At 41.3% G+C, this 27949-nt stretch overlaps 1 protein-coding gene across 2 annotated transcripts in view; it reads left to right on the top strand.

Annotated features, from left to right (window-relative positions):
* The window catches only part of nlgn1 (neuroligin 1), a 401272-nt gene extending 376987 nt beyond the window's left edge, over positions 1-24285 (top strand). For both annotated transcript variants that reach the window (XM_037769864.1, XM_037769865.1), the window contains exons 5-11: positions 10535-10747; positions 13807-14073; positions 14169-14530; positions 15711-15871; positions 18182-18338; positions 18747-18824; positions 21004-24285. In XM_037769864.1, coding sequence (XP_037625792.1) covers positions 10535-10747; positions 13807-14073; positions 14169-14530; positions 15711-15871; positions 18182-18338; positions 18747-18824; positions 21004-21600 — 1835 coding nt within the window. In that variant the 3' untranslated portion in view covers positions 21601-24285. The remainder of the gene's footprint in view (positions 1-10534; positions 10748-13806; positions 14074-14168; positions 14531-15710; positions 15872-18181; positions 18339-18746; positions 18825-21003) is intronic.
* The last annotated feature ends 3664 nt before the right edge of the window (positions 24286-27949 follow it).

A 27949-nucleotide genomic window follows, 5' to 3' on the forward strand; every position in this document is an offset into this window, starting at 1 on the left:
TGTTAACCAGCAGCCTGTTTGTGCCGAAGCAGCCGGTTATGTAGAATGACTAACAGAGCGTTGATTTAGCCGGAGTTTGATCTGTTCTATCTTTACATATTCTGGTAGCATTTATTGTCCTGATGACTTCCTCATTAGCACACAGCGCAACGCCGCCACCGGTTTATTTCTTCGCCGACTGTCAGCTTGCAAAGATTATAATGACAGAGTTTGAATGATGAGGATCTGATAGCTTTAATAAATACCCTCAACACACACACACTTATTTACCAATCTCTGTAGGTGTGTGCTGGGGCCTTATCTCTCTCTCTCTCTCTCTGGTTGTATTATTTAAATGGCCATTTAACTTCTGTGGCGTCGGTTTACTTTCTGAAGATGAGTAGTGCCTTTCAAATGCAAATGCGGACACGCACGCAAACACTCGCGCACACATATGCGCGTCGGCTGTCTTTGTAACCGCATTAGTTTGTGGATTACAAAGAGAAAATGACTCACACATTTTACCTTTTCTGTTGTGTGTGTTCACACACATTCATGAGGAAGTAGCTGCATATAAAAACAGTGTGTTTATCTGTCTTGGGTTTAAGGGGAATGGTGATATTGTCTTCTCTCCTGTTGTTTTGTTTTTTGTATTTAGGATCATTTAAACCTGTAATAACAGATTTTTTTTTGACCACTTGGGAATTGGGGATTGCAAACCAGCTTTAAACACAACACTGATATATGTCATCTTTTAAAGGTCCCATATTGTGCTCATTTTCAGGTTCATACTTGTATTTTGGGTTTCTACTAGAACATGTTTACATCCTGTAATGTTCACAAAACCCTTTATTTTCCTCATACTGTCCGCCTGAATATTCCTGCATTTACCCTCTGTCAGAAACGCTCCGTTTTAGCGCATTTTGACGAAATTGCGTTGCTATAGGCAACAGTTTGGGTCCATGTGTACTTCCTGTCAGCTGATGACATTCGCATATACTGCAACCAGGAATAAACTTGGACACATTTAGAATGTTTACATTTAAAATTGTGTAAAGGGTCTAAATATTGTATATTTGTGACATCACAAATGGGCAGAAATCCTGACAGCTTGTTTCAAATGCAGAGTTTCTGAATACGGGCTGTGTGTATTTCCCTGTGGATTGAGTGCTTAGATACTTTCACAGTATTTATATAGGATTTAAGCCTGCTTTATAATAAAAAATGTGAAAATCTCACTTTTTTATAATATGGGACCTTTAAGTTGGTATGGCAAACTTTTCATCAGACTTTTGCCAATTTACACATCCAGCAAACACAGAGGCACATCAGTATTGTCTTTCTGGCATTGGTATTTACAATATTCATTCTGATATACAGTACATGTATATTAGCTGTGTTTTGGTCTCCATAAACTCGCTTGTAGTGATGGGATCACAGAGAACTACATACAACACACATTCAGCGCTATTGCCTATTGTTAACGCCAATCAATATCCACGACAAGTCCCTCACCAGCTTACAGTTTTTTACTCAAAACACATAAATATGTTGAATCAAACAACATTCTGCTAGCCGTTTCGTGGGAACTTTAACGAGACGCACCTGAACCCATGATGACATACCAGCGAGTTAAAAGCAGACACCTGCTGTGGTCAAAAGTGCAATGCACTGTGTGTACAGTCAAGCATAAAAGCACAGCTCAGTGGAGACATAAAGGCTTTCATTTGTGTTGCAGTATGTCACTGTAACTGTGTTTCCTTGTAATACTTTACATAACTATACCATCTATTGGTCACATGTTTCATTTATTCATATAATACAATTTTACATATACACTCAATCTCCACTTTTTAAATGTCACCCTGCAAACAGGGCACACCTGAAAATGAGAGTTTGCTCTGCGTTTGTCCCCAGTGCTGTCTACACAAAGGTTGAATGAGTGAATATCCTGTAGCGCCGTATTCATTATTTCCAGTGAGAAATGCTTTGTGCCTCATCAGCATATTCCCCAGCTGGTTGCCCTCGGCGTGCCGTTGTGTCTTCGGGGTTGTTGCATGGAGGGAGCAGATATAGATGGAGCTCTGCTGAGGCACTGTAAATATTTGGAGCTGCTGTTGCACCATTTGTTTTAAGCAGATAACCACAGACTACAGGGCAGGGAAGAGAGGGGGGAGTGTACTGTAGATAGTGAGGCAATGGTGTGTATATATATATATATATATATATATATATATATATCTCACACATAGACCGGGGAAGTGGGAGGGCCAAGGGGGCTGAGGCCCAGGTAACTATTGAAGTCTGATATAATATTTTCATGGATAAAAGCCTGAATTGTATCTGTGTTTTTTCTCAAAACTTGATTTTAAACGAACCAAGCAAATCTGACATTTATGGCGCTGTCCATAGTACTGAAACAGAGCGGAGGAGATCAATAGACAGACTAACAGAACACCTTTCTTACGCTCGGGACACAAAGGCGGCTGCGGAACTTGTTGTTTTTTATGTCGGCGTCCATGTTAACAGGTTAGAGCAGCCACACAGCAGCAGCGGCTGCGTGAGCAGCATTCTGAAATATTTACAGGACAGTGTTGTAGAAAATGCAGTGACTTGCAGAGCTCCATGAATGAGTCAAGTGTGGGGTTTTAATTTTGGATTATTAATATTATTTACAAATCAGCACACACTTCTTCACCTTTTTCTGTCTAAAATAAATATAAATGACATTTATAATGAAATGAATATTATGAAAGGCAAACTCTATGTAGAAATACAGGGTTGGCAGCAGCAGCAGCAACAGAAACACTGCTGCAAGCTACAAACAGCTGTTTCTACACGTTTCCCCCTGCTGATTTTGACAGTTAAATAATTTTATTTTATTTCATGAAAAATTGCGCAGTCCTAATTTGTAACAACCCCTTCAGTCACTTCATCCTGATGCCTAGCTTAGGTGTCGGACTAAAAAATGGTTCTGTAACGTTACTCAATACTCATACTTCAGTAATTTAGGCCCATGTCTGTTTCAATGCACACACACACACCCTCTGCGTGCCTTGAAATTATAGTGTTATGTTATAATATGTTATATTATGGAGTTTCAGCTCATTGTTTAGCCGTCAGTTTGCAACTTTACTTTGTTGGTTCACTCTCACGGCTCTCATAGCATAATTTTTCGTAGCACCTGCTCAGCACCAAATGGCAGAGAGACACAATTAGAGACTAGCTGGTGAACGTAGTGGTGCATTTAGCAGCTAAAGAAACAGATATTTCCCTCAGAAGTTGGTGGGGACCAAAGTTGGAGCTAAAAGAGAGTGAACATTGGACTTACGTTCATTAGGTGGCCAGAGACACAACTCCAAATGAATGATAATGTTGCTCTGTAAATGTTGTATGTGCAAATAAGCAACTGTTCACCATATCAACTCAAAAAAGGTGATGATATGTGGGTATGTCTGCAAAGGGGAGACTCGTGGGTACCCATAGAACCCATTTTCATTCACATATCTTGAGGTCAGAGGTCAAGGGACCCCTTTGAAAATGGCCATGACAGTTTTTCCAAAATGTAGCCTAGATTTTGAGCGTTATTTAGCCTCCTTCGCAACAAGCTAGTATGAAATATATTTTTCTCTGTGCTTGTTTATCTAGCCGCTGCATCTTCCACTCCAACTTCCCTTTCATTTTTGCTTTCTGAACCTGTTTTCGATTTCACTGACTGTATTAAGCCACACCCGCTGCTACAGTTTACCTGTCCTTCCCATTTCTTCTGCTCTTCTTTCCTATTCTGTCTGTCTTGAGAGTCAAAAGGACAGATAGCGAGAGAGAGAGAGAGAACAGAGAGAGGATTATGGTATACAGACCATGACTGTGGAAAATAGATGTGCGCAGAGAAAGAAGTATAAAAAAAATCCCATCTTTCTCTTCGTCGAGCCTTCTCTCTCTGGTTCGACAGAGATAGTGGGGATAAAAGCTGGATTCCTGGATCAGGGTTCACCTTAATATTGTCATCCCGGGGAGCTTAGAGGCCGAGCCGCCGTATCGCAGTCTCAGTGATCACGGACGGTGGCTTTTAGCCGAACCTTAGACATAGACATGTATGATCTATCCTACGACGCAGGGGGAGGAAAATGGAGCGTGTCTGGCCTCATAGGAGCTGAAAAGGCTGATAAAACTCAACATTTGCAGCCTGCCATCAAAGACTTTGATCCTACGGAAGTTTCTTTTTAAATTTCTACTATTGTATTTTATTGTAACTTCTTTAAATTGAATGTTTCCTGTCTTTTTTATTGACTTTTTTTTTAAATGTGTGTCTACGTAAATCCTTTTTCCACAAAACAAGGCACGTTCATGTGTATGTACATGAACACACAAAAGCATTCTGTGGTCAGTCTCTATTGTCTCTAGATCAACATATTTATTTTAACTTGGTACTAAGGAAGAGCCTCTTACATTCCATGCTGTTCAGGACTATTAAAACAGTCAAAGGAAAACAGAAATCGGAGCAAGGTCATGAAGAGGGTAGTTGCTCAAGTCCTTATTCAGTTCTACCTGTTATATTTGTAGTATCAGAGAAGTCATTAAGCCCACTCTCTTTTTTTTTTGCTTTCATTTGCTTGTTTTGTCTCATCATGCTGTACTCTTGGATACCTGCCTAGGATGACACCAATTATGATAATCATAACTTTGAAACATCTATTTATATATCACCTTTCAAACAAGTCAAATGCAATTCAAAGTGCAGGACAGACAATTGACAAAAAATAGAGTGTTAAAAATGTAGATTTAGAGACTAATGCACACCAAAACATCCAAGATGAAAGTTAATAGAATAAGAAAGATATAAAAGATGGGTATTTAAGATAATAAAATATAAATAAAATACAAGGAAATAAAAATAATAATAAAAATAAATAAATAAAAATTATGAAACGACACAAAATAAGCAATGAAATTTTAATAAAATAGAATAAAAGAGATAATAATGATCAGCAATAAAATGTTGATTAAACAAAATAGAGTAAAATAAACACTATAATGATGATGATAAAAAAAATAGTATAAACAATAAAAAACATAAAATTATAAATCACTATATAAAAGCCATCACCAAATGTTTTTGTTCTGCTTTGCGGAACAACTAAAAGCGAAGAACCGAAGGAGGGGCCTTCCTGTTTCATAAACCAAAAGCATTTCTGCAAGGTAGTCTGGTGCAAGGCCATGTAGTGCCTTATAAACTAATAAAATAATTTTAAAATCAATACAAAAACTAACAGGTAACCAATGTAAAGACTTTAAAATAAGCGTAATGTGCGCTCTCCTTTTGGTTTTAGTCAGCACTCGTACGGCAGAATTTTGAATTAATTGTAGCTGATTTATTGTATTCTTTGGTAGACCAGAAAGGAGAACGTTACAATGGAAGTATATGATGTTTGTGTACCATAATGAGGTGGCCTTCATTATGGCGCCAACAAAAGTGATGTGAACTTACATATATATCCGTGTATCAGAGGTTCAGGTAAAGAGGATGTTAGTGTGAGTGTCAGCAGTATATAGCTGAAGGACTCCACGCATGTAGGCAGTATCTTATCAGCCGGGGCAGCTTTACTACCACATCTCAACTCACTGTTACTGTGAGAACCAAGTGTCAGCAAATCTGTAAATCATCTATTCTATACTGCTGCATTACCAAAGCTAACAGAGCAGTACCCGTGAACTGCAAGCGAGTGGAAATCACTACAAAACTGCAGCTTCTCTTTCATTTGAGCGATTCCAACCCGCCTCCAACCTTTGTTGATGACGTGGTTTTATCGTTCTGATCAGTATTTAACATTTGATTGAAATTAGAATAAGGGGTTAAAGAATGTGAGTGAAAAATGATCAGTGTTAGTTCTTCAGATATTCAAAATCTGGTGCTTTTGTTTGCATTGCTGCACATTGACATGTCTGCATTCGAGTGTGTATGTGTGTGTGTTTGAGAGAGAGAGAGACATAAGGGGGAGAGAGAGAGCCCTGCCCTGCTGCCCCTCTACTGTTGGGCGAACTAATCATTCTTCCTGCCTCGCTCTTTCTGATTGCCAGCCCATCCCTGCACTGCAGCTAAATTGAATCAATTAAAATCTTTCTTGTAGATGGTTGCTGTTGCTTCCACACGATTAGGCTTTGATCAAGAAACACACAAATAAATAAATAAATAAGCCGGTGGAAAGGGAATAGAAAAAGGAATGAACTCAATTAAACAGTCAGGCGAGGGGATGTGTGTGTGCGTCAGTGAGATGTGTGTGTGTGTGTGCGTGTGTGTGTGTGTGTGTGTGTATGTGGGGGGGATGCAAATGTACTGTATTTGTTTGTGAGGGAGTCTACACAACCTGTATGAAGTAGTGTGTATGTGAAGCACATATGTCAGAGAGAGAGTGTGCTAGAAGGATGCTACTTGCTAACTGATGACATCATGACAGAATACATACATATATATATATATATATATTTATATATACTTTATATAGCTCTGGCATCATTTTGACAAGACTCATTATTAAATTATTCTCTATATTACTCTCTATCAATAAAAATATCCCAGCAGTTATACGTATTTCACATTAAAGCGAGGGACCATTCATTTGTGTTCTATTTTTAGGTTTTTATATGATTATGTAGCTCCCCAGTTCCTTACGCCTAGGCCACACAGGACGTGTGAGCAGCGCGTGTGCGTCTCTTGCTTCTTATTTCGGCGTTCCGTGTTAACAGGTAAAAGCAGCCACACTGCCAGCGTGAGCACCCCGAGGCCTCTTTTTTTCTACGGTTCACAGCAACAGACGGTGAAAATTAACTTTTGACTGTATATTGACATCACGTCAGCAACATTACTACAGTTTCAATGTGTATATCTGTAGAATATGTCACAGATAAGAAAAAGTCAACATTTATTTAAACAACACGTCCTGTTTCTGTTTTCAAAATAAAAGCCCTCTAGCTTTTTTTTCTGTGGACAGAATGTCTTCATTCGTTAACACGAGGCTTTTATCATGAAATATGTGCAGGACAGTGTTGTAGAACATGCAGTGACTTGCAGGGCTCCGTGAATGAATAAATTTCATGCAATAAAAATGCATTTGATTTTCTGATGCTATTGTAATTTCTGTTGTGTGGAATGGGTAGAGCATACACTCGTGACGGCCCGTACATTGCACGTTTCTTCACAGAGCAGTGATGACATCATTCCTTTCTGCAGCCTATTACAGGGAGCATGTACTTCATCAGAGGCGTTACTGCAGGTGTCTCTCTATACTGGTGGCCTGAATGCATCCCTGTGGAAATGAACTGTAGAGTTGAATGACACTAGCTTATGAGCAACATGAGGGAGGACAGGGGAGGAAATAATGTGAGCATGCGTGGGCGGTAGAAGGTTCATGGGTGGGGTTGGTGGGTGGGTGGGTGGTGGTGGGGTACTCCCTGGACGCCTCTAGCAGGTAATGGAGCTTTTAGCATGGAAATCAGAATGAGAGGGAGGTGGTGATAGTGGCAGTGTTGAGGGGGGGGGGGGGGGGGGGCGTAGGACATGAAATTGCTCTAAAAGACCAGAGCTCCCCTGCGGGTATACTTGAGGTGCCTTGTCTCATTAGACCATTCATACCTCTCCAGCACTGGATCTTTATGCAACCGCATTGAGCATGAGTACCTGAGAGGTTTAATTTAGATGGAGGTGGGGGTGGAGTTAGACTGATGCTGGGATGGAGAGGACGTGGTTTTGTTGTGAAGCAGGTTGGTATACTGTGATGTAGTTGTGTGTCCACAGCTTTCCCGTCCAATAGGGAATACTACCAACATGTCCTTTAACGTGGGTTTTTTTTCATATAATCTGTAATCTGGCTAAACTTTTGACGGTTTTACTGCTCATGTTTCTTCCCGACTCTGACTTCTGTCAACGTTACTGTGTTCCCAGATCTCAGCAATTACTTTGGCGAGTACAGTGTTATCATAACCAATACAAAAAACCTAGCAAAACTTCCAAAAATGAAAATATTGTAATAAACCAGAATCATCCTTTAAAACCACTTTATAGCATCACAGTTAAGACAATAGATATGGATTAGATTAAACACATGACTCTTACTTAAAACTCTCTCTACAATTCTTCCGAGAAGCATCAATTTGATCGTATTCACAACCCCGATTGGCCAATGTAAACGCATCCATGTAAATATGCTACGCTCAGAGCTAGTGTTGTAGAATAAATGTGAGAAAGATTGCCTATGGTTGGCAGGACGGGAGGTGGATGGTTTAAAAAAAAAACACGGAACTTTCAACCAGGAGACCAGTGTTTCAGACCGGTGTCTGTGTCCTGAAGTGTTGTTGAGGTATTTTGTGATGTTGTTGACGTGTTTTTTAGTGACATTTGTGACATGTTTTTGCATACTTCTCTTGCGTTGTTTCAGTACGTATTTTGCATATATTTTAAGCCAAACCGTGATGTTTTTCCTAAGCGTTACTAAGTGGTTTTTGTTGCCTAAACATAACTACGGCTGTTACCATACTTTTTTTGTGCGGCGTAAAAATGATACACGAAAAGAGGCTTATAAATGACATGACAAATGTGTTCTCATGACACGCTGAATATCCTTGTAATGTTGTGATCTGGTCCATCATGATGATGATGTGGCCGATTTGTGATGTACTTAAGGTGACTTGTTAAGACATCAGTTTTTATTACTCTACATTTCCACCTCTATCACAACATAAACCTTAAGTCAAAAACTGATTTTCAGTTGTACAGTATACATAATGGTTTGTGCGGAGGGATGAAATACATCATGAAGCATTATAAGCATATCCATCAGGCATTAGGGGTGGATTGTAACTATAAATGGATATATGTGATAGCTAGATGCAATGCGAAGTTGGGAAAAATAAAGGCTGTAATTGATCTATTGAAGAATCTTTATTATTTTGTCTTTCTGCGAAAATGTTTTTGGCTCTGAAAATATAAAAGGAACCAACTTATGACATCTGATTTTTTTGGGGCCAAAGAAGAAGATTATGAAAGTTATTCATTCTCTAAAGTACATTCATACAACTCTTTATTTCTTTGCTTTGAGAAAAAACAAATCCATTCTACTCTGAACAAACAAAAAGCTGCTTTCATGACACATGACTCTTATCTCATCATCCTCCCACTGTAAGTTCTATTTGAGGCCGGATCATAGATTTAGATATGTCTCTCTCTCTCCAAAATGAGCCTGTCTGTATTATATTTAGCGTATCCACACTTTAAGTGGCTCTACGGGGCAATAACTCTTGTTTTATTGCAGCAAATTATCAGACAGCCGGGCTTGTTGGTTTTCCCTGTACAAGGGGAGAAATATGCCTCGTTATCTACTGGCAGTTATGCTCGGATGGTCCAAAAGTAGATTTTTGTTTATTTTATTTTAATCATGGAGATTAAAAAGAAAATAAATGGGGGAAAAATCACTGCAAACCTAAGTTTTTTTTCTTCCATACGAGAAAGTTCTTCAATTTATTTGTATCTGAATATCCATTTCAAGTCATGTTGGTGTTTTTACTTCTTCCCTATCTTATTGTCCTTTATCTATCCAAGTTGACCTTGTGATGACAATGTAGAGGTTATTTATTTATGGTGGTTACATTATTATTTAAATACAAACCATGATCTGTTTTCTAACCTTAACCAAGTAGTTTTGTTGCCTAAACCTAAATAATCGTTTCATAATGTTAACCACGTGTTATTGTGCGTTTCTGCAAGCGGGATACAAGGTTGATATTAACAGGTTAAATTGTAACAACTGATCATTCATTTAATTCATTTAATTTATCTAATGATTGAAGAGTTTGCTTGTAGTAGCTGTTCTTGTGTACCTTACTTGAATATTTTATCTTTAGTACATCATTTATTTGATTTTGAACTTGTATATTTCTCTGTCAACTTGTAAAGATATTAACTTCTCAAAATGAAACCCTGAAGCAATAATTAGTTCATTTAAGAAGTTTTTGTTTTTGTTTACACCATTAGAACATTTGTTTTGCTATTGGGGATGCAGGTAGGAGCTGGTCTGGTTATTAAAAAAATATTAAACATAATTTTTTATATCAATAAAATTATTATAAATTATTATTATGCTTAACTTTAAGACTTAATATAATTTAAACGGGTGGGTTACATAACAATTCACCCACCGTACAGTTGTCATGAACTGGGAAATTAGCTATAGAGACCTGGGAATTGGCGCTTGATTTTTAGACCTAGGTGGCGTGAAAACTGGAGGATCCTGGGTAATTCAGTCAATGTCTCTGCCGTTATCTTGAGTGACGAGTCCCAAAAACCAGTGCCCTCTCTTATTGAGAAAACTAAACTTAAAAAGAAAGAATACCTCTTGCCATTATTTTTTATATATACAGTATATACTGTACATGTAGGCCTACGTCCATTGTCAGTGGATGATGAATATTATTGCTACTGAACCCTTCTGCTTAAGACACTAATAAGAATAAAAAAGAAGGATAAGACTAAAAATCTCTCCTGTTCTTTGTACTCTTTGTGCAGGCTTCCTGAGTACAGGTGACCAGGCAGCCAAAGGGAATTACGGTTTGCTGGACCAGATCCAGGCTCTGCGTTGGACTAGCGAGAACATCGCAGCCTTCGGCGGCGACCCGTTACGTATCACTGTGTTCGGCTCGGGCGCCGGAGCTTCCTGTGTCAACCTGCTCACGCTGTCTCACTACTCCGAGGGAAACCGCTGGAGCAACTCCACCAAAGGTAAAGATCACAAGTCACTGGGGGGAGTTCATGTGGGACTCTTCAATCATGTATATTTAGCATGCAGTGCTGTATGTGCATGTCAGTAAATGTGTGACCGTGTGAGTGCTCGGTGCAAAGGAAACTCAACACAGTTTAGTTTTGCAAGTTTTTATTGTGAATTTGTTTTGGCCACACCGTGTTCTTGTGTGATTTTGTGTCTCGAGTGGAGCCTTTTGTTCTCCTGCAGGAGCTGCTTTTCACTGCATTTAACTACAACTACAACACCCAACTGTGATAATAGATGCTACCTGAGCTCAAATAGTGTTGTGTGCACCTGGCTAAACAAAGTACTACTAAAGAGTAAGCACTTCTGAAAATATATAATAAATAAACTGCTCCAAAAGCGCACTTGGTGGGAATGCACAATGGCTACCTGGAAAAACTTTGAATGGTTCTAATCTTGTTTTGAAGGCAGATAGACACACATGTCAAATTTTACATTTGAAAAGAAAAAATCCAGGCTACCTATTATCAATGGATATGACATTCGGTAAAGGAATGAAAGAGATTTAGCTTTTTGTGTGACAGAACACATTGGAAGAACTTTAAGCTCCAGGGGACTTCAGGTCCTTTAACGAATAAGGTTGGTGTTAGTCTGTATGGCCCTGTTCACACCTGGTATCAACATGCGTCCTCAGTGATCGGATCACAAATGGACAGTTTTAAGTACGTCTGTTCACACCTGGCATTAGAATGCGTCTCCACATGCGCCTTCAGTGGCCACTTGTGATCCGATCTCACTTCCCGGCCCACATGCAAATAAACACGTCGTAAGCACATGGCTAATACAGCAGCTGCTGTGACGTAATATTACATGAATGTCAGTAGTGATATCCTACATATTCGTTAATTCTAGTACATTTTATTAACATAAAAATAAAAGGGTTATTGTACCGGCGGTCCCGGGGACCTCCGCGCCACCAGTGTCAGCGGCGCTGCTTTTGCCAGACAACAGACGGGTACAGCGCTCCAGAGAGCCGGGAGGAAAGAGAACAGGTGGGCAGGCGAGCGGTCGGGTGTAAGCTCGGCGCAAAGCAGCGGAACAAAAACACCGACACATCTCCGACAGTATGATAATAATGCACTTCACGTGCTTAGTCTACATACAGTAGAGTATAGAGGCCGTTTCCATGCTGACAAGCGCCTGTGTCTCCCTGTTTATTCACCTGAGGGGCGCGGTGATCCCGCGGATCCCAGCTGGACATCAGATGAGTAGGCGGTCCTTAATGTGGCCAGGACACATTCACGTACAAACTGCTAAGTGAATGTGGTCATATGTGGCCCAGACCACCTCTGAATGTGGTCTGAAAGATCCAATCTCAATGCATCCTCAATGCGTCTTGAGTGTGTTCACACCTGTACTTAAAGCTGTCCACTTGTGATCCGATCACTGAGGACGCATTTTAATACCAGGTGTGAACAGGGACTCACTTTCAACTCACTGCATGAAAAAAAAAAAAAAAAAAAAGTGTGTGAATGACAAGCCAAAAACAGGAGCGGCGTTCTTATCACATGCTTAATGCCTTGCGAATTATCATGTCATTCATACCCCTTTTCGTGTCAGTTGCTCTCAGTCCCAAGTTTGCTGGTTCACAGTGAAGAATTAAAAAAATGAGACAGATAAAGTTGTATTCAGTCGTGGATTTATACAAATTTGGTGCTCTGATGAGAAGACTCTTAAAGGGATAGTTTGGGTGTTTTGAAGTGTGGTTGTACAAGGTAATTATCCATAGTAGGTGTAGATAACGGTCTGTGTGCCCCCAGCATCAAGAAACAGACAGGAGCACAGGCACCGGAGCAAAACAACACAGTGCAGTGGACGGGGATGACAGAAAAAACGTATTTTAGCCACCTAAAAGAAAAGCTCACCCTCAAAAAATGATGTGTAAACTATATTTAGAACATTTTCCCACGGCGAACTGAACTGAAAGTGAAACTTATCTACACTGTTTTTGTCATCTGAGCCTGCTGGCTATAGAGAGAGCATAGATAAGTTTCACTTTCAGTTCAGTTCCCTGTTAGAAAGGAGAAGGAAAGAGTTGTCTGACGGCAAGATACTTTTTAACCAAGCAGACTTTTCAGAAACAGATGATAGGTGTGATTGATAACCCCTTATATATTTTATCCATATTTCCAGCCTTATCTCACCAAATGGTGTATGAATAACACGCCAATTTCTTAAGTCATTTTGCATGCTATCATATCGCAGTTCTTGATTTCGGTATGTCATTTCACGCCATTTAGTCTGCACTGATTGCAATGTAAACGCATCCACATGAATATGTTACACTCAGAGATAGTGACGCAGAATAAGTGGCGACGACAGGAGCATGTGACGTAATAATATGAGAAGAGAGAAAGACTACTTATAGTGGGCAGGTGTGAGGGGATGTTCATGGGTCAATCAAATGCTGGACTTTCATCCAGGAGACCGGTGTTTGTGTTCCATGTAAAACCAAAAGTGTTGTTGACGTATTTGAAGATACATTTGTGACATTTGTGACGTGTTTTCCTTATGTTATGTTGTTTATGTATGTAGTTTAAGTAATTATTTGATGTCAAACCATGCTTTTTTTTCCCTAAACCTAAGTGGTTTTGTTGCCTAAACCTAACTGCATCCATTAGAGTAGTTGTGTTGCCTAAACACTGCGACCATTTCACGGTAAAAACACGTCATTAAATGACACAGGAAAAGCTTAAAATGCAAGACACGCAGAATGTCCTTGAAAGTGGCGTGCTATTTATACACATTCCATGACATCACGTTGATATTTTTGGCACTTTGCCTTTGAAGGGGAGTTATTTGGAGTCTTTGAACTTCACTTTACTTCATCTCGATCTCCTGCCTGATTCTCATCCCAGTTTCTCTTTATTCAGTTGCAGCCGTGTCAGCATGTGCATCTGTGTGCAGATTCGAAGGACATCAAATTATATGTTCGTTCACGTTATAAGAAAGAGTTCAAGAATCACAATTTGTTGCTTTGTTCCCTCCCTCCTCTGCTGTTTTTTGTCTCCAGGACTGTTCCAGAGGGCCATCGCCCAGAGTGGCACAGCTCTGTCCAGCTGGGCCGTCAGTTTTCAGCCAGCCAAGTACGCCCGGATGCTGGCCCGTAAGGTGGGCTGTAACTTGGAGGACACCGTGGAGCTCGTGGGGTGCCTTCAAAGGAAACATTACAAGGAGCTGGTGGATCAAGACATCCAGCCAGCCCGCTATCACATCGCCTTTGGACCTGTTATTGATGGAGATGTTATACCTGATGACCCTCAGATACTCATGGAGCAAGGTATCAATTCACTTCAGAGCGCAGCCATTTCCAACAATGTTCTTACCCTATATATTTATACTGTTTAACAACCATTCTGCACCATCTCTTTCAAGGCGAGTTCCTCAACTATGACATTATGCTGGGAGTTAACCAGGGCGAGGGCCTTAAGTTCGTGGAGCTCATCGTGGACAACGAAAACGGCGTTCAGGCGAACGACTTTGACTACGCCGTGTCCAGCTTTGTGGATGACTTGTATGGCTACCCAGAGGGTAAAGACATCCTCCGAGAGACCATCAAGTTCATGTACACGGACTGGGCTGACAGGCACAACCCGGAGACCCGCCGGAAAACACTGCTGGCCCTTTTCACCGATCACCAATGGGTGGCACCGGCTATCGCCACGGCTGACCTGCACTCCAGCTTCGGGTCACCGACATACTTCTATGCCTTCTACCACCACTGTCAGACGGAACAGGTGGGTGTCTAGCTGTCTGGGTAATGGTACATCTACCTTATGGATCGTCAATTATATATAAAGATACTGCTGGCTTGTTGGGTAAAGCTTTCAGTTACTGCTCACAGAGACATAGCCATAATCTAAGATCATACAGAGATGTTATAAAGAGTAAGATTGATGTACTACTGGTAGTTGTAGCATTTGTATATTGATTACTCTCACTATTTCAACTCAGAAGGTGCTTTCAAGTAGTCTGGTTCCATATTTCTCTCTTCCAGATCTCAGAATTTTTTACTTCAATTTACGCAAATTTGAACGTGTTTCATCAGCCACGAACAGCTGTAGTACGACTACACAAATGGTATCCCTGTCTAGCTAACAACATGCACAGATAGTGCACTGATCTAATAACTTGCCCAGGAAATATAGTTCATCCTGTCTGGAGCAAGCCTGTATGTTTATGCATCCATTTGCATCTTCCTATTGACTTTGTATGCAATTGCGACCTCCATTGCCATGACATTTGCATTTTCCTCAGTTTGAACACACCTTGAGGCTTTAAATGTACTAAGAGAATCATTGTACACATTTAAATTGTCTATAATTTACTGTAGTATACAGTAGTGAGAGCATCACTGAAGGGCAAACAGCTAGAATTGGCTTTTTTGTGTCAGATTTGGTTAGAAAAATCTGCTTCTGATTGTTTTAGCGTACAAAATGTAATGGCTTTGTGACATGAAGGTTGATCCCCTTACAGTACTAATAGACAGAACAAGGTCTGTCTAAAAGAAAGCGAGGAGTGGTGATTAAATCCCCACATTTCTTTTGGCACGTTCTTCATTCAATAGGCTATAGTGCGTAACATGTATTTCAACATTTTAGTTTGACCTTCAGCTCAACGCCACCCTCTTCTGTCTGTCCCATTCCTTTATTTGCCATCTTGGCTCTCTGTTATACAATGAATAATGGACCAGATATGGTAGGCAAAATAATATTAAAACTTATCTCATTTTCTGCTTTCCCTCTCAAAATGTATTGTATTTTCCCAGCTTCTCTGGTCTGTCTCTGTCTCTGTCTCTGTCTATGGTCACAATATTCACTGTGTGTCAGCAGCAACAAATATTGCCTTTCAGTGTCCTGTATCTGTCACATAAATGTAATAATAGTGATCTGATTTGATTCATCTGCCGCTCATTAGGTACCACCATGGGCAGACGCAGCACATGGAGATGAGATCCCGTATGTGTTTGGGCTACCGATGATTGGACCGACAGAGCTGTTTCCCTGCAACTTCTCTAAGAATGATGTGATGCTCAGTGCCGTGGTCATGACCTACTGGACAAACTTTGCCAAAACAGGGTATGATGATGCTACAACCGTGGCTCCTAAAGGGCCAATACAACTGACTTTCTATGTGTGATCCCCATGGACTGGGACGGTGACATCATAACTCTGTCAAAGCCTGTTAAACTGAGGAAATCCAGGTTTACACATTAAGCGCACCAAATGTAGTAGATGGAACTCAAACTTAATATATGCCAATGCTCTAGCTAGTGGGTATGATAATTGAGTACTTTTATCATGCTGTAAATAATTACTATACCCATTCATGTCAGGTATGATGTCTGTTATAGTTACATCTGAGCTTTGTGATTAGAGAAACCTGGTTATTGTAATCGGGGTAGGAGATTAGAGAAACCTGGTTACTGTAATCGGGGTAGGGGATTATAGAAACCTGGTTATTGTAATCGGGGTAGGAGATTAGAGAAACCTGGTTACTGTAATCGGGGTAATGGATTAGAGAAACCTGGTTACTGTAATCGGGGTAGTGGATTGGAGAAACCTGGTTACTGTACTCGGGGTAGTGGATTAGAGAAACCTGGTTACTGTAATCGGGGTAGTGGATTGGAGAAACCTGGTTACTGTAATCAGGGTATTTGATTGCTGATTTACAAGCACATGTTCCTATACACAAGATAATTGTATAAAGATCAGCCACCAGGTTATTGAAACATTTTTGTTGCCATTGGTTCTGCAATTGCTCTCACAGCTCTTGACAACATCCAATTGCCATTACAAGACCATGAACTAATTGATAATTTCATTGTAATTGTGTTTCCTCAATATTAACCTACGGGAGTGGTGAATTGTGCCATTGTGTTTTATGGACTGTACAGTGTCATTTGTATTCTATGCAGATACTGTACCCTCTACATATCTTCAAATACATTCTTAATTAATGGTCTTAGCCTGAGGAGTGACATTCTCGATGGGACAAAATTAAAAATTCTCCCCCCCCCCTTCTGTCTCACGTTGCCTTAGAGCATATAGTCATGGCGGTAATTGTTTTTTCGAGAGCGTAATGGGGGGACATTGGCTTTTTCTGTGCACTGCCCAGTAGCCCTGAGGGGAAGAGAAAGGCCTAATGATCTACATATATAACCCCAAATTGACGTGGAATGCCGGGTACCTGGGAGATTTATGCCGCCAATTTGAATGGTTAAGCGTGTTCCTGATGAGGTCTGGCTGGCTCCATATGCCGCTCTCAGACAATGGGGCTCTCAGTGGGTCTGAATGGGCCTCCGTAGCTCTCATGACTGGCTCTGCTCTGCTCAGATTAGATGAAGGGGGTCTATTTAGCACAGGATCCCATATGGACTGTGCTGTGCGAGCTCCTCGGTATACTGAATATAAGGGGGGGGGTATGGGGTAGCAGACCTGCATTTACAGTAGTAGTAGTTCATCCTTGTATTATTATGGCTTCATTCTAATGTTTACCAAAGATAGATGGTATACAAGATTAATATAGTAGCCGTTCCTTAGTTTAGTTTATAGCAACCACCGAAGCATATGTTTTATGGAAATTACAGCATCTTTACCCAAAACATTCCTTCGCCGGAAGCTTCTTTTTATGAGTATTATATATATTAATAGGTACACTTTCAACGAGACACCCATCATTTAAAAACTGTACTATTTTTTTAACATTTGAATAAAACTTCAAATTGGAGAGACTTCTGAGGTTATTAACTATATAAAGACCTTTTTCATTCTCAGAATCTTTAGAAAATAATCATCCGAGAGCAATAATACCTCTTTTGACCTTTTTTTGATTTTATCAGGTGTGATATCTTAGAAACTGTTGATTAATATGAAACCTGGAGGGGCTGCATCTCAGCACTGCATTCCAGTATTTTCATAATTGCACTGATTAGCCGGAGGGAGATGCTACACTTCGGTCAAAATTAAACAAAATTTTACAAACAGAATGTCCTAAAATGTCCACCCCACCTTTAGTTTAACTTTAGTTCTTCCTGTGCCCTCAAGTAAACAACTACAAGGTGACATAACGTTAGTTACATATCGTAACTCCAGATTCTATGAGTAAAGGCGGAGCACCTCTAAGAGCTGTCGCTATTGGGTTTATCCCAGCGAGCATGCCCAATAAAACCCAATAGCGACGGCTCTTAGAGGTCGAAGACTATACAATATAGAACGATGACTGATTGGTGAAGAGACGACTACATCTTTCATGGGAGGCAACATGTCCAGTGCTGTATTGATTTAATTGTACTTGTGTATTGTTCTGCCATAAAACCATCAGCAGATCTCACCTCTCTGTGAATTCTTTCAACAGAAACTCTTTCGTCCTTTACTCTTTTTTGTTAGGGATCCAAACCAGCCTGTCCCCCAGGACACCAAGTTCATCCACACCAAGCCCAATCGCTTTGAAGAAGTGGCATGGACACGCTACAACCAGAAAGACCAGCTTTACTTACACATTGGCCTGAAGCCCCGGGTCAAAGAGCACTACCGTGCCAACAAGGTACAGTTAGATGTTATTAAATGCGCTTTCTGTTTTGATGTTGATCTTTCTGTTTAACACTCTTAAGTACTGAATGCTGACGGTAGCTTTGGACACCCATTTTTGATTGTTATCAGCCCATTAAATGGCTGTTATCAGTAGTTATTGCTACCATTCTAATGCTTCAGATGGGGCACCTACCGGCACATTGTGAAAGTGAAACGGTCACAGTTTTTAAACATGTGGTTAAAGTTGAGAATTGAAATGAAACCACTTGGTTAGGTTTAGGAAAAGATCATGGTTTGGGTTAAAATATGTATATTTGTTATTTACATACAGGAGTTAAGTTATGTTACGTACGTTACGCAATTTAACTTTCACAAGTGAAACCAACAGTCAATTTCTTTATATTTTCTTTCCTCTCCTCAGGTCAACTTGTGGTTGGAGCTGGTTCCTCATCTGCACAGCCTCAACGAGGTCACCCAGCTCATCCCCACCACGACCAAGGTTGGTCCTAAAACATCTATATCTCTTCCTGCTTCTAAAAAATTAACTACCTGAGTCGTTCCCTTTACAGCTAAAGTTTTAGAGTAGACCCAAGCAACTTAAAAAAGGAGTTTTAAGATGCAATATTCAGTTGGTTTCTATATTCAGTGTGTTGACCCAACTCTTGTCCGTTCCTGCCCTCAAGTGCCTCTTGTGAGCTCCTACTTCTGTGATGATATGATAGACATGATACAGTGCTAGTACAAGAACTAGAAGAACACATACTTCAACAAATGAGGAAATTCACATTATGTTCACACCATAAGCCAAAAATCAGCTTTACTATCAGTTGTCTCAAGGATTCCATACTTTATAATGGTGTTATCAATGAATAAAAACATAGTTTTAAGTTTGGCTATTCAATCTATTGCTTTATTTTGTGTTGGCTGAGGCCTTTCTGTGTGGAGTTTACATGTTCTCTCCATGGCTGTGTGGGTTAGCAACCTGTCCTGGATGTATACCCCACCTCCCACCCAATATCCGCTGGGATTGGCTCCAGCTCCCAAATGAACCTCAAGGATAAGCGGGTATAGCCAATGGATGGATGGATCTTTTGAAATTTGATTTGATTAAACATGATTTGTATGCCTAGACATGTTAGATTTGTTGTATTGTCCTTGCCACAGCAATCATTTTTTTGCTCATGCTTAAGCTTCAAGTTTCTATATTCATCATATGCACAATTACAGCAAGCACTCGGTGGCAATGAAAATCCTGGGTCTCAGGTAGCCTTCAACAATGCTCATTAACAATGTGTATATATATATATACTGTATATATATGGTCTGTCTCCCCGCTAAATGGCACCGTAGTCCTGTATTATTACTACACTAGTTGCCAAGGTTACTTATCTCTACTTTCCTATGTAAAACGAAAATCTGAGCAGTAAAACAAGGCTTATAAGATTTCTTAAAAACAATCATACAGCCTCAGGGTGGGAATAAACCTTGTGTGTGTAATGTGTCACTAGAGGCCTGTCTGTAAACTGCTGCCCGTACAGCAGTCCGTTTTCCACACCGAGCAGCACCTCAGGCCGCCGCACGTCTCCGTAGCTCCGCTGTGGGTCCAGCCTGGACAGCTGAGCGAGGGTCAGCGCTGCCTAGGGCTCGCCGTCAGAAGTATTTGTTCGTCTAGTCCTTGTACTAGCACTGTATCATGTCTATCATATCACAGAAGTAGGAGCTCACAAGAGGCACTTGAGGGCAGGAACAGACAAGAGTTGGGTCAACAAACTGAATATAGAAACAAACTGAATATTGCATCTTAAAATTCCTTTTTTAAGTTGCTTGGGTCTACTCCAAAACTTTAGCTGTAAAGGGAACAACTCAGGTAGTTCATCGGCCCGACGTGCTGCTCTAGATCGCGGTGTGGGAAACGGACCGCTGAACGGGCAGCAGATTACAGAGAGGCCTCTAGTGACACATTACACACACACACAAGGTTTATTCCCACCCTGAGGCTGCATGATTGCTTTTAAAAAAATCTTATAAGCCATTGTTTTACTGCTTAGATTCTTGTTTTACATAAGAAAGTAGAGATAAGTAACCTTGGCAACTAGCATAGTAATAATACTAATAATTTATATAACACTTGTCAGGTGTAAACAGTGAAGTGATGAGCTTAGGAGCTCAAAGAGTTCAGCAGTCTTCTGGCCTGCAGGATGAAGTTGTCCCTGAGCCTGGTTTTGTGGGACCGGATGCTGCGGTATACCGTCGGCAGCCAGACGGTAGCAAGACGGCAGCAAGCAGAACAGTTTGTTGCTGGGGGTGGTTGGGGTCTGTAATAATCCTAGTTGGCATTCGTCCTACACATCTGGGTGTAGAGGTCCTCCATGGATAGCACCACCCTCGATAGAGCCTTGCGGTTGAAGGCAGTGCAACATGCCGTAACCAGGTGGTGATGCTGCCGCTCAGGATAAAAGAAGTAAAGGAACAACATTTTGGGGAAATACACTTCTTTGCTGAGAGTTCGATAAGGAGATCAATACCACTCTCATGTGTGTGGTACTTCCAATCTACATGCTCAGCTAAGATCGTGTTAGCGTGAAGAAGATTGAACTTTCTGAGACGCTATTATCATGGAACATAGTTTAAACTCCTCAAATCACTTATATACTGACCGTTGTTCTTCCTGTCTTTAGATCCCTCCACCGGAAGCTACCAACCGCACCCCGAAGACCAAGGTTCTGGTGACCAAGCGCCCCAACCCGACTCCGTTCCCCACCGAGACCCAGGACAGCCACATCCAGCCCCACCTGGTGGACCAGCGCGACTACTCCACCGAGCTGTCGGTGACCATCGCCGTAGGAGCCTCCCTGCTCTTCCTCAACATCCTGGCCTTCGCCGCCCTTTACTACAAGAAGGACAAGCGCCGGCACGACGTCCACAGGCGCTGCAGCCCCCAGCGGAGCGCCGCCAACGACCTGGCTCACACTCAGGAGGAGGAGATCATGTCCCTGCAGATGAAGCAGCACTCGGACCTGGACTGCAGGGGAGTGGGCGACTCCCTGCACCCGCACGACGTGGTGCTGAGGACTGCCTGTCCGCCGGACTATACTCTGGCCATGAGGCGCTCGCCGGACGACATCCCGCTCATGACGCCAAACACCATAACCATGATCCCCAGCACCATGGGGGGGCTGACGTCGCTCCACTCTTTCAACACCTTCCCCAGCAGCGGGCAGAACAACACCCTGCCTCATCCGCACCCGCACTCACACTCCACCACCCGGGTATAGCCCTGTGGATGCACCCACGCAGGCAGGGACTCTGTTGGCTGAAACAAAAAGCTAACGCCACTGCTACAGCAGAGACTTAAGGCCGACATGCTGACAACCGCAGATATGTCAGGAGCTGTATCGCCAGCCTGGAGTTGCCCATGGAATTACACTGGGATTGTACAACACCCTGTTAATACCTGAGGGAATATAGTCAAGGGGATTTCTGGGGGTTTGGACCAGAGGAAGAAAAAAAAAAAAAGGAATAATTATGTTTTTGTAGAAAAATAAAAGACAAGAATAAAAAAGTATAAATAAGGAGTTGAAGAAAAAAACAACCTCACAAACTAAAACAAAGAGGAGGATGTTTTTTTTTTATTATTATTATTTTTGTTCTGATATTGCAGCAAAACAAGGTACAGTAAACTACTTTTTCTTTCTAGCGACAGATATGGCCTTCGAGGCTTTTGACAAATGACTGCCTGACAGTATTATCTGGAAGCAGAACAGAGCATCAGACACGCCTCGGAGGTAAGAAGAGGGGAGCACTTTGTAAAAGAAAGAAAACATATTGTTTTCCTTTTGGCATCGCACAGCAGATTACTCTGTTTTGTGGGGGCACAGAGTAGGTGCGGTGCAAACCAATTTAGGCATGTGTTAACTTCATAAATGGAGGCTATGTAAGATAAAGCAAAAAACAATTGTTGAATAGAAACAAAAAGGAAGGACTGGGAACTTCGAGGAAAAAAAGAAACCCCTGTATGCACAATGGAACCATTTTGAGGAGAAAAAAAAAAAATGTCACAGATACTTTTCATCCATTTATTTTTGAGGATTGGGAACAATTTTATTGTATAGAACCTATTTACATATCTAGATCTGTACACTAAGCACCAGGCTGTTTAAGCCCTCTTCTCTTAGGGTGTGGGGGGAGGGTGGGATTGGGGGGCGGGTGGGGCGTCTATACTGCAAACCTGCCAGCAGGACTGAACCAGTTGGGAATCGGGGATCCACCTTCTGGCTTTTCTGGCGGTTCCAACTTCGACACAGAGAGCTGAGGGACAAAAGGATAATTGGATATTTTAGCACGATGCGCATGACAATTTATCTGCTTGATGGCTGCTCTGCTGATTATGTCATTATTAAGAATAATTTTCACCCTCTCCCTTGCATGGGAGCAATTTTCAGATGGATTTTCCTGATTGGATTACAGGAAAACACACACACACCCCTCGCAGGACCACCACGGGAAAATACAGTTCCAGGTTGTGGATGTTTTGTGGGCTTGAGTTTTTGGGGGGACAGAAAGGGGGCTTTGGGGGTGGGGGGGGCTGGGGGGATACGGTAAAACTTTCTTGCATAACATTATATAGCTTGAGTGGAGCTGGGCATATAAGGACTAGTTTTGTACTCTGTGTGTTGGTACTACTTTTTGATAGTGGTTAAAAATCACATTACACTGTATCAATCAAACTCATTGTACCTTCAGTTGAGATCAATGTTCTTTGCTATTCTACCTATTGGACCACTTTACCGTATAGAAGTAATTACCTGCACTGTTTATTCCACAGCCCACTTTTCTTTTTTTCTTTAACTGGAAGGTGTGTTGATTGAGTGACACGGGATGCCCAATGGTATGAAAAAAAAGGGGTAAAATATAGTAATAGAGTGAATCTCTGGGGTATGTAGCTTTTTGTTTTCCTTTATCCAGCCAGGTTCTGTAGAGCTGTTTAAACATGGATGCCTATACGTGACTTCTACAAGTCAAAAGGCCAAGCACAGACGGATCCCATTGGGTGGAACTCTCTGGAAATGCACAGCAGGTGATCATTTTTAGAGGCACATTGTGTTACGGCAAGAAAGAAGAAAGGCCTTCCGCAGAGAGCCACAGTCAACCCTCTTTACCTCACTTTAAAGAGCTACTACTTTTCTTCTTTTGGCCCCCACACTTTTTTCTACTTAGAGGTTCTCTACTGTCTCATCTTTTATACTGAGCTGACAGGTTGGGCTGTTTAGCAAAACGGTTTCCCCCCTCCCCTGCCATCCACACCGCCTTCAGTTTACCGTCTCACTGCAAGACTGTCTGCCATCGCTAACATCTTTAGGTCAGTGAGGCCTCGGCGGCTAACGATGTTTGCCACCGTAGTAGGGGATGTGTCATACAGCGAAGACTGCAGTCGGATTCAGTCGCTTAAGAGTCATCGCAGCAAAGTGGTTCTCTTCAAAACGGAGGGAATACCCTAGATGGCGAGCCCATTGTTGCTCAGATGTATAAAGTCTGAATGCCGAATGCTCAGAGATGCTACTTGGTAAGCTGAAACGCTTGTCTCCCTGTTTTCCTTTCACTAAAGCGTAGATGTTTGGAGGCCTCTGTTGTGAGAATACATCCTGCCCCTTTTGGCTCGCTCACAGGCACTGTGCAGTCATTCAAAATAATGAGCGCAGACTACTGTTACCCCGTATAACACTGCAGCAGCAGCAGACAAGCTGGATATGTTGGGGATGAAGTCTAGTCTGTCATAGGGAGTGTTGCTTTTTGGGATAAATTGAATAAACTAATTACATCTGTTTACTCCAGATTGTTTGTCTGGATGAAATGAACCACTGAGGCTTGATCTGGGGTTTCGACAAAAGGAAGGTTTCCAAGGCTATTTATCACACGTCATCCTCATGAGCCAGGGACTTTTTTTTAATACCCTTCTCTGTTAAAAAAAAAACAAGCCAAAAACAAAAGTGTGAATTTCAGAATCTAGGGACAATCCAGATACTGTTGGTCTGTTGGCATCGTATCGACAGGCCACTAGCTTTCCAGCTCTAACGCTCCGGCTGCCCACACACCTACAAACATATGCAAATGAAAACATGTGTGCGAACGCCCTCACGCACGGACCATGTGCTAAGTGATTAGGCTTGGGCTTTCCAAGTGTTTTGGTATCCACTCAAGATATTGTATATAGACTAACGCCCTGATTGCCTGCACTTGGCCTCAAGATTTATTAGACCCATATAAAAAGCAACATGACCTTGTTTTTTGTAACCCAAGCCAATAGCTGAAATACATCTCACAAGATGTTTAGGGGAACCTTGGAAGAGAATGAAAATGCTGATGTTGAAGTTCAATACATATTCTTGTCATTTTAAAAATATGCAAGATTGTCTAACTGTCAGCTGTGCTAGGATCAGACTACACAATATGAGCCCACTATTGACCAAACCCAGACACAAAAATACGGGCATGTAAATTTCTTTCCAGAGGACTAATCTTCTACTGCTTTAAACACGGCAAAACAAAAGAGGAATTATATTTTATTTTATTTCAGTGAACCTTTAACCATTTGACTTTCAACCTCGGAAACATTTCACCAAATGAATGGCACCTGTTTGTGAGACATCGCCCTTTGAACACATACAGTATGTATGCGGTGCACCCAAAAACTCACCGTCTCTCTACTAATTAGGAAGGAAAAGGAGAGTAACTATCAATGGATCCAGGTTCAATTTCATTCATAAAACTGTATTCAAATATATAAAAACATCTGCGTAGGTATGTCACGCAAATCGTGAAAGACCGCAATTGATGATTGGTCGGGGGTTCAACGTGTAGCCTACCGTATTTCTCAACCAAGTCACAACAAGAACTCGAAGATTGAATGGACATTATCTGTGGTTATCAGCCTCATAGATATGGGTTAGAAGGGGCCTGCTACACCTACTAGTAGGTTCAGAAGGCCGGTATCATCTATTCACATGGTTGATCACCAACCTCTAGTGGCCGTAGTAATTATGACGGGAGCGAAGAAGGAAGACAGGTTCTGCTGCATAAAGATCAACAAAGTGTGCATAGGGTGGCGGTCGGGGGGGGGTGATGCGGAGGTTGGGGGTGATGGATGGCTCAAACAAAACACAGGTCTCACATAGGAGACCGATGTTCGCGTCATACGGAAATTACGCAGCAAGTTATTTTACGTAACAAACATAACTTATTTGAAACCAAACCACGATGTTTTCCTAAACCTAACAAAGTCGTTTTATGGCCTAATGTTAAGTATCACTTTCACAACATGGTAGGTGTACTTTGTCCCGTGTGAAGCATTAGAATGGTCGTGATAACCGCTGATAATGCTCATTAAATCCACTGATAACATTTGAAATGGGTGGATCACCTAATCTGACACAGTGGCCATCTGAAAAAAAGACAAAAAAACATTGTGTAGTCTGATCCAAGCATGAGACTTACCATCACATGTTGGGGTGGCATTTTGCTTCGATTCATGTTAAATCCATTTGACTAAAACCATTCTGGGTCACAACATACCTAAATAAATACCTTAAATATAATTGGCTCTACATTACTAAATCAGTAACATGCTGCTGCTGGTAAGCGGTACCTCTATCCATGAAAATATCACAGGGATTTAGGATGGTACGTTAGTGAGCACATGGCCAAATTCAAGCACCGCTCTCCAGAGAAATGACACGGGGCAAAGCAAGGGGCCGCCCATTGAATTAAACATTTAATTGCCCTGATGGATAAATAGTCGAGAAATTGCAGGACCATGCTAAGCAGCCGACAGCTGAGGATGAATGCTAATTAATAACTCGCCATGCGTTCAGTTGTCTGAACTTGATAGGTGCTAAATGCGAGCCAACCGTAGCGTGAGGAAAGTGAGGAGAAGTGCCGGTCAGCACCTGACATATTTGGGATTAAAAATGGAAATTGCTAGAAGCTGTTGTGGACTTAATGTATGGTGCTAACAAGATTTAGCATGTGTGGTGATTACATGCAAATACAAACAGTCCTCTTTTTTTTCTCATACAGAACAAACAGTCCTGCTGGATTGCTTGAGGATGTGAAACTAGACGGACTAACTTAAAAAGTTGTTGGAGATGACGTGCCGCAATGACTCATTTAATCAAGGGGTTATTATATAAGTGGACGAGCTGCATTAAATAGCTTTATCATGGCGAACAACTGACAGAGGAGAAGCACGGTTAGGCTACCAAAGCAAATTGAAACTAACTGCAACTTTTCAAAGTAAGAGCATCGGATGACCTTCACACCCCTGAAGAGAAGAGTGCTGGCTTTACAGATTGAGAGAGCTAATCATGGCATAACCTACTGTTGCACCAAAAAACTGCCATTAACGTACTTACAAGCGGACCAGAAAAAAAAGGAGAGAGAGTGTGTTGGGGAGATTGATTAAATCTTGAGCTAGCTGCACAAATTGAAAGTCAGCTACAGTAGACCTTAGCATGACTGATTGAAGCAACAGCCACCATTACTAGTGGAAAAAAAAGTGATAGATATAGCATGCTAGATGATTAATTACATAACATGCTACCGGAGTCATAGCACAGTGCCCTACTTAACAGACTCATATAAATACATGTACTACATACAGTAAATATGTACATGTGAACCTCTCAACAGACCTAAAAATAATCAACCGAGGCATCTGACATAGCAATGTTGACGTTTCTAGTTCATCATTATTTTTTTCTTTCTTGCAGCCATATTGTGGGACATCTGCTTTTCATAACAAGCTTATTTAATTTTATCTAATAATAATGACTCAGCCACAACAGCAGAAGTTAGCAGGCCAGGTTAATGGCCTGATTTTGGCCTGGGGACTAACTTTTTTTTTACCTTTACAGGGACAGTGTGTAGGATTTAGAGGCTCCTAGCGGTGTGGTTACAGATTTTACAACCAACCGAATACCCCTCGGCTCATTCCTCCCTTCACTACACTGTGGTAACGTGAGCCGCCGAGTGCGAAACCGTGGTAATGCTGTTCGCCTTGCTCAGAGGCAATCCTTACCAAAATAACACTACTTTAGTGCAACGTGGAGGATTCCATGAAGACGACCCACTCCCTATGTAGATATGAAGGCTCATTCTAAGCTAACGAAAACACAACAATTCTTAGTTTCAGGTGATTATACACTAATGAAAATATAGTTATGAATGTTATATTTCTATTTCTGCTAATAGATCCCCCAAAATGCTACAAACTGGACCTTTAACACTCACTAGTTTGTGTTAACAAGTTATAGGCTACATGTTTACCTGTCAGCTAGCTTAGTGTCTGGTCAGCTGTTACTGTCAGCTGTTGTTGACACATACTTTCATTTGGATATCAGTTGAACATTGAAGGTGCCCTGTGATGTTTTCATTATTTGGTTTATTCAATGTTCCCTACAAAATACCCAGTTACTTTGCTATGGCCAAACAAACATAAATATAAAAGATTTGCAGAGCTTTTTTTGTGTTTGTTTGGAAACCTGAGATTTCCTTCTCCTCTGTCGTTGCTACTTTGCTAGTTCGTATTGTGCATTACCTTCCTTAAAGGTCCCATATTATAAAAAAAAA

Source organism: Sebastes umbrosus, chromosome 5 (genome assembly GCF_015220745.1).
Source record: "Sebastes umbrosus isolate fSebUmb1 chromosome 5, fSebUmb1.pri, whole genome shotgun sequence".
NCBI lineage: Eukaryota > Metazoa > Chordata > Actinopteri > Perciformes > Sebastidae > Sebastes > Sebastes umbrosus.